General features: G+C 44.5%; 1 protein-coding gene across 1 annotated transcript; it reads right to left on the bottom strand.

Moving 5' to 3' along the window:
- Positions 1 to 1,702: 1,702 nt before the first annotated feature.
- Positions 1,703 to 2,834, bottom strand: LOC100074778 (trace amine-associated receptor 4-like). Its single transcript, XM_001506304.2, has one exon. It carries the CDS (start codon positions 2,729 to 2,731, stop codon positions 1,703 to 1,705), a length of 1,029 nt encoding a protein of 342 aa, XP_001506354.1. The 5' UTR covers positions 2,732 to 2,834.
- Between the last annotated feature and the right edge of the window lie 4,887 nt (positions 2,835 to 7,721).

Here is a 7,721-nt window from a genome sequence, read left to right as displayed (position 1 = left end):
TTAACTTGTATATTAATGTTATAAAATTTTTATTCATATTAATGTCTGTTTCCCCTCAAGACTGTAAGCTCATTGTGGGAAGGGAAAGGGTCTATCTACTCTGTTGTATTTTGTATTGTACTCTCCCATGCATTTAAGTTATCTACCCCAATGCCTAGAACAGTGCTTGACACATAGTAAGCATGTAACAAATATTATTAAAAATAGTCATTATTGAATTGCTACTTACTGTGTGCTGTGTGCAGAGCACTGTACTAGGGTCATGGGAAAGTAAATGACATAGATCCTGCTCTCAAGAAGCCTAGGGAGGATGTAGGCAAAAAACCTTATTTAACCTTGTTATGGGCAGGAAATGTTTCTACTTATTGCTGTATTGTACTCTTCCCAAGTGCTTAGTACACTGCTCTGGTTACTATAAGCGATCAATAAATATGATTGACTGACTGATCTTACTTAAAAATGTTCTTCGGCATAAGGAATTCTGATGTTCTTAATAGGCGATTTTCTGGTGAGACAGGCAGGAGGCCCATACCATGATCCTGATTTTACAAATGTGAAGAGTGAAGCACTAAGTGTCCTTAAAAGGTGGCACCACTCTTGTCTTGGACAGAAAGTTGGGTCCAGAGACAAGTAGCTATTTGTTGAGGGGAGGGAGGAAATCATATCTGTGATGGAAAGACTATAGAAATAAATCAGAGCAGTATACGTTACAGGAGAGGAAATTTTTGATCCTAAGTTCTAAGTAGATCTTTGAAATTTATCAGGAATGACTGGGTGTCAGTGCTGCCACCTGAAGCCCAAAATCCTAGGAAGGAAATTTCAACTTTGCAAGATAATTTTTTTCTTTGTTTGTTTTTCAGTCAATCAAATTTATTGAGCACTTACTCTGTGCAAAACACTGTACTAAGCGCTTGGGAGAGTACAATGTAACAACAACAATAATAATGATGGTATTTGTTAAGCACTTACTATATGTAAGGCACTGTACTAAGCACTGGGATGCCTACAAAAAAATTGGGTTGGCCACAGTCCCTGTCCCATTTGGGCCTCACAGTCTCAAATCCCCATTTTACAGATGAGGGAACTGAGGAACAGAGAAGTGAAGTGATTTGCCCAAGGTCACACAGCAGACATGTAGTGGAGCCTGGATTAGAACCCTCATCCTATGACTCCCAGGCTCCTGCTCTTTCCACTAGGCCACACTGTATTCTGATATTTTGAAGAATATCATAATGAAGTTTATGTGAACCATGGAGTGTTAAAAATAAGTAGAAATTCTTGAATCCCATTTAAATGATTCTCAATTCTTTTTATGGAATTTGTTAAGTATTTACTATGCGCAGGCTGTATGCTAAGAACTGGGGTAAATACAAGTTAATCAGGCTGGGGCTCACAGTCTTAATCCCTATTTTACAATGAGGAAAATGAGGCACCAAGAAGTTAAGTGATTTGCCCAAGGACATTCAACAGACAGGTAGCGGAGCTGGGATTAGAAGCCAGGTCCTCTAACTCTCAGGCCTGTGCTCTATCCACCAGACCATGCTGCTTCCCTCAGTCAAAAAGAAAGTCTTATCTATGGTTACAGAGTCATAGGTGGACATGGACCTTAAGAGGCCATCTAGTCCAATCTTCTGCCTTGAGGCAGGACCACTCTTAATCTGTCTCTTTCAGGCAGAAATCTTAAGACCTTTCTAGGAATCACCTAAGCATGTGTCGGAAACAGATTCAGGCAGGAAGAATCTGCGTGAAAGATCCTTCCCGTCACAATGAGCTTAAATGATTTGCGGAACCAAGGATAGAACATCCCATAAATAATGGGGTTGAAAGTGGAATTGAAATAGCCCAGCCAAAGGAAAGCATTGTAGACATCTTCAGAGGTGGTGAAATTCAGGAATGGATCTATAACAGTCAGGAGGAAGAATGGCAGCCAACACAACACAAAGACCCCCATGACTAAGCTTAAAGTCTTGGTGGCTTTGCTTTCTTTTATGGTTCTGCTTTCCAAGCTCCCCTGTTGCAATCCAGGAAAGGTGTTGATCTGCTTGGCATGTCTCCTGGCTACTGCAAATATGTGGATATAAATCCCCGCCATCACCGCTCCTGGGAGAAAGAAGGCAACGAGAGAAGCCAGCACTCCCCAGAGTGGGTTAAATATTAGCACGCAAAGCCCCCCGCAGTCTATGGCGGCAATGAACTCGTCCATGCCATCGAGATTCAACTCGGAGTAAACGAGCCCGAAGGCAAAGAAGACCGGCACAGACCAGCTGACGCACAAAAAGCCCTCAATCACCGGGATGGTTATCTTAGTGACATAATGCAGCGGATCACACACGGCATAGTAGCGGTCCACGGAGATGAAGCATAGGTGGAAGATGGAGGCGGTGCAGAGCATGATGTCACAGCAACTGTGGACTTTGCAGAAGATGTCTCCGAAATACCAGCAGGCCTCCACTGATCTTATCATACTGAAGGGCATCACCAAGCAGCTCAACAGAAAGTCGGTGGTTGCCATGGAGAGGATCAGAAAGTTGGTCGGGGTGTGGAGCTGCTTGAAGTGAGAGATGGAAATGATGATGAGGAAGTTTCCAAGCATGGTGAATGTGATGGCTCCTCCCATGACCATGTACATGGCACAGGAACCGAACACAGGTCTGACATTCCTTGGGCAGGAATTGTTCAAGTCAAAACAATACTGAACGTCGGAGGGGTTCCACAGGGCTGGAGGATTCATTCTTCCGGCGAAGAGTTAAGCTTCCCTTGTCGAAAGTGCTAGAGTTCTTCCAAAACTGAGAAAGCAGGGAAAATGAGCAACACCTCTGGTATAAGTCAGTTTTCAACCAGATTTATGCCACTGCTTTTCCTTCAGAATCAGAATTTTCCTTTAATGAGTCCAATTCTCCTGGGGTCTAAGTTCACTTTCTGTATATTGGGTGGTTTGGGAGGTGTATTAAGTCTCCCAGACCACTGCATTCACTGCAGCAATGCACTAAATCTGGAGTGACCAAATTACAGCTCGCAAGGCTCGCTCAGCTCTTTTTTACATGCTGGGCGGTTTACAGTTTATTATTCATCTTTGTTCCTGTGGCAGTGGTGGGCTGCTCTTCATACCTGGATTTATTCCCTTTATTCACCCCACCCTCAACCCTACACACTTGTGTTCATAGCCATAATTTCTTTTAATGTCTATGTCCCCTGGTAGACTGTAAGCACCTCGTGGGCAGGGAACGTGCCCCCCAATTCTGTTATATTGTACTCTCTCCCAAGGGCTAAATACAGTCCTCCTCCTGCGATAAAGTGCTCAGTAAGTGCTCAATAAATATGATGACTGAATGATCTGATGATGGGGATGGGGTCCCTATCAAGGCTGGATTACCAGGAGGCGTTGTCACCCACGGGCCTCTGATTTAGGAGGGCTTTGGACCCCAAAATTGTAACCCCACTTTACCCACATGGGCCCTGCTTGGAAAATGACAATGATGTCCTAAATAAACTTTCCCCAAATGGCCACCGTGAGGCACCACTGCCCTTTAAGTGAGTTAAAGTCAGTTTGGTTTAGGCCAGGAATGGAAGGCAAGAGGAAAAAAATGTGTATATCCCAAAGTTCACCCCAGGAGGGCCTGGGTTGTGAATTATTGCTTTAAATTTCCCAAGATTTCCCCACGCCCACACACCTTCTACTTCTTCTCAGTTAGCCCAGAATGTATGTATGTGGCGGTAGTAATTAATACAATATGAGCTAATCACCACCCCTCTCTCCAATTTTATTTCAGTGCCTGAGGGAGGAATGTTGTTTATTTCTTGTTGAGGGTGGTCATTAAGCAGATAGCGAATCGAGAGGGAGAAAATGGGTTTTGTGGTAAAAGGAAGTTTGGGGATTGGGTGAAATGGAAAATCGGAGTACCTGATGCAACGGAGTCCACTCACATACACACATCACTGATGCGCTGCCCCTTCATTCGATCGTATTTATTCACTCAATCTCATTTATTTATTCAGTCTTATTTATTGAGCACCTATGGTGGGTAGAACAATATACTAAGTGCTTGGGAGAGTACAATATAACAATAAACAGACACATTCCCTGCCTACAGCAAGCTTACAGCCAAGAAAGGAAGATAGACATTAATAGAAACAAATAAATGACAGATATGTACCTAAGTGCTGTGGGGCTGGGATGGGGGATGGATAAAGGGAGCAAGTCAGAGTGAAGCACAAGGCAGTGGGAAAAGAGGAAAGAAGGGCTTAGGGAAGGTCTCCTGGAGGAGATGTGCCTTCAATAAGACTGTGCGGTGTCATCTCCATTGAGGGGAAGGGAGGAGCTTCCCTGCCACGCCTTTTTTTGTTTGTTTGTTGTTAATGGTATTTGCTAACCACATACTCTGTGCCAGGTACTATACTAAATCACAAGGTAATTAGATGGACACAGTCTATGTCCCATATGAGGCTCGCAATCATTTACAAATGAGGCAACTAAGGCATCCCCCAAACTCAGGCACCTTTGTTTTTTGGAGAGGTCCTGGCAGAGCAGAGCAGGAGTGGCAGAGAGAAGATGGGGTAGGAGATGCTGATGGCGGAAAAAGGCCCTGGTGTGCTTTTGCTGCCTTGAAGAGCAGGCCACGGTGTGCTTTTGCTGCCTTGATAATGCACTTACTCATGTAGCTAACAACTGTCCTGCCTGATAATGCCCTGTCCAACTACCTGAACCCCGCAAGTAAATAACTGTTGCCCTAACAGGCAGCTATCTTAGCCTTACGGGCAAGCTACCCTGATGTTCAACCCGTACCCTGGGATGCGGCTGACTCAGATCAAAGAAGGCCGAGGGAAGCGTGGAACCCGATGGGGTCACAAGGGGTTTTTCTGCCTAGATGACTAACCAGTCTCCGGTCGAGTTTCGACACTGGAACCTGGATGGCCTCCAGGTGGTGACAGAAAGGCAGCGAACATCAGTCTAATCACCGTTCCACATGAACGGGCTCAAAAGCAGATTCCACCCTAAGAAGGGAGCTATAAGAAGAAGCCAACCACTGGACCCGGCGCGCCACCTTCCTTAAGGAGTGGAGACCTGCTGCTTGTGTTACACTGATTCGGCCTACCGGGGGTACTTGTAATCAGTTGGAATACAGGTGCTCTTGTTTGCTAGTGGCTTGATCCTCTGAGTAATTCTTTACTCTCCCCTGATCTGAACCCTGTACGGGCAGACTCCGATGTCCGCCATCAGTGCCGCTTGGTTCCAGCGAGGGTCCTCCTGACTCCCGCTTCCCTCCACCACCGTTGTTCCAGAAGAAAGGGCCTCCCAGCCCTATACTGGAAGTTAAAGGATTTGTAAAAGATTTTTGTCAGCCGGTCTCCCTCATGATTATAAGTCTGCTGAAGGCAGGGGATATGGCTTTTACTTCTGCGGTATTCTGCCAATTTGTATTCTGCCTTATTGAAGGCACATCTCTTCCAAAAGGTCTTCCCTGACTAACCCCTCCTTTCCTCTTCTCTCAATCTCTTCTGCATCGCCCAGATTTGTTCCCTTTATTCATCCCCCCTCCCAGCCCCACAGCACTTATGTACATATCTGCAATTATTTATTTATATTAATGTCTATACTCTCCCCCCACCCCTCCCCAAGACTGTAAACTTGCTGTGGGCAGGGAATGTGTCTGTTTATTGTTATGGTGTACTCTCACGTGCTTAGTACAATGTTCTGCACACAGTAAGTGCTCAATAAATACTACTGAATGAATGAAAAAAATGAGCAAGCACCTAAAATAGTTGTCTCAGTAGGTGCTCACGAAAGACCACTGATTAATTCCCCACATTTCTTTCTTAGTTCTGCAAATATACATCTACTTCCCTCTGATCTGGAGCTCCCTCCTTCTCCACATGACAGACCACCACTCTCCCCATCTTCAAAGTCTTATTAAAATCATGTCTCCTCCAGGAGACCTTCCTCGATTAAGCTTTCTTTTCCCCTATTACCTGTCCCTTCTGTGTTGCTTATGCATTTGGAAACAGCATGGCATAATGGATAAAAACATTGGAATTGGGAGTCAGAGTACCTGGGTTCTAATCCTGGCTCAGCCACTTGCCTGCTGTGAGACTGTGGGCAAGTCACTTAACTTCTCCGTGCCTCAGTTACCTCATCTGTAAAATGGGGATTAATACTGTGAACTCCTCATGGGTTATGGACTGTGTCCAACTTGATTAGCTTGTACCTCAGCACTTAGGATGGAGCTGGCACATAATAAGTGCTCAACAAATACTATTTTTTAAAAAAAGATCTGCACCCTTTAAGCAGTTGATATTCACTCAACCCCATAACACTAATGGACATGTGGACAAAAAACACTTTACAGACTTTGTGTTGTGTTCAGAAAAAGATATGTCAGAGGCAAGTTTTATTACTACTAGTGCTTCACCTGGCCCTAGGAGGGAGAGGCATTTAGCGACAAGAGATTCCCCTGTTAGTCAAGGCCAGCTCAACGAGAAGCAGCATGGCTTAGTGGCAAGTGCAAGGGCTTGGGAGTCAGAAGTTATAGGCTACACTTAGAGAAGCAGCATGGTGTAGTGGATAGAACACGGGCCTCAGAGTCATAAGATCATGGGTTCAAATCCCAGCTCCACTACTTGTCTGCTGTGTGACTTTGATCAACTTTGAACAACTTTGACTTTGAAGAACACTTTTCTTCTCTGTTCCTCAGTTATCTCATCTGTAAAAGGGGAATTGAGACTGTGATCCCCATGTGGGATCGTATGTGATCTCTCTGCCCCTCCTCCTCTTCCCATTCCCCCTACTCCCTCCCTCTGATCTACCCTCTTCCCCTCTCCACAGTACTTGTGTATATTTGTATATGCTATTTATTACTCTATTAATGATGTGTATATATCTATGATACTATTTATCTATTTTGATAGTACTGATGCCTGACTACTTGTTTTGTTTTGCTGTCTGTCTCCCCGTTTTAGACTGTGAGCCCATTGTTGGGCAGGGATTGTCACTATTGTACATTCCAAGTGCTTAGTACAGTGCTCTGCACACACTAAGCACTCAATAAATACTATTGAGTGAGTGAATGAAGTCCTGGATTCTAATTCTGGCTCCGTCACTTATCAGCTGTGTGACTTTGGGCAAGTTACTTAATTTCTCTGTGCCTCAGTTACCTCATCTATAAAATGGGGATTACGACTGAAAGCCCCACATGGGACAACATGATTGTCTTGCACCTACCCCAGCGTTTAGAACAGTGCTTCACAAATACCATCATAATTATTATTATTAACTACAAACAATACAGATATTCTCTATATGCCATTAGTACAGCATTCACAATGATGAGAACAATGCAATAATAATAATGTTGGTATTTGTTAAGCACTTACTATGTGCCGAGCACTGTTCTAAGCGCTGGGGTAGACACAGGGGAATCAGGATGTCCCACGTGGGGCTCACAGTTTTCATCCCCATTTTACAGATGAGGGAACTGAGGCCCAGAGAAGTGAAGTGACTTGCCCACAGTCACACAGCTGAGAAGTGGCAGAGCTGGGATTCGAACTCATGAGCCCTGACTCCAAAGCCCGTGCTCTTTCCACTGAGCCATGCTGCTTCTCCAGCCACGCCTTCAATAGGACAAATACTTTAGGATAGAAAGCAGTGAGTTCCTGGGGCATTCTGTTTAGTCCTGGACAATAATAATAATAATAATAATAATGCTGGTATTTGTTAACCGCTTACT

The sequence above is a fragment of the Ornithorhynchus anatinus genome, chromosome 2, assembly GCF_004115215.2.
Source record: "Ornithorhynchus anatinus isolate Pmale09 chromosome 2, mOrnAna1.pri.v4, whole genome shotgun sequence".
NCBI lineage: Eukaryota > Metazoa > Chordata > Mammalia > Monotremata > Ornithorhynchidae > Ornithorhynchus > Ornithorhynchus anatinus.
The sequence above is the reverse complement of the archived record's forward strand: the minus strand, read 5'-3'. Positions and strand labels throughout refer to the sequence as shown.

What these genes read in the sequence shown, in the direction of transcription:
- LOC100074778 (XM_001506304.2), bottom strand. Translation starts at nt 2,731, where the DNA reads ATGAATCCTCCAGCCCTGTGGAACCCCTCCGACGTTCAGTATTGTTTT.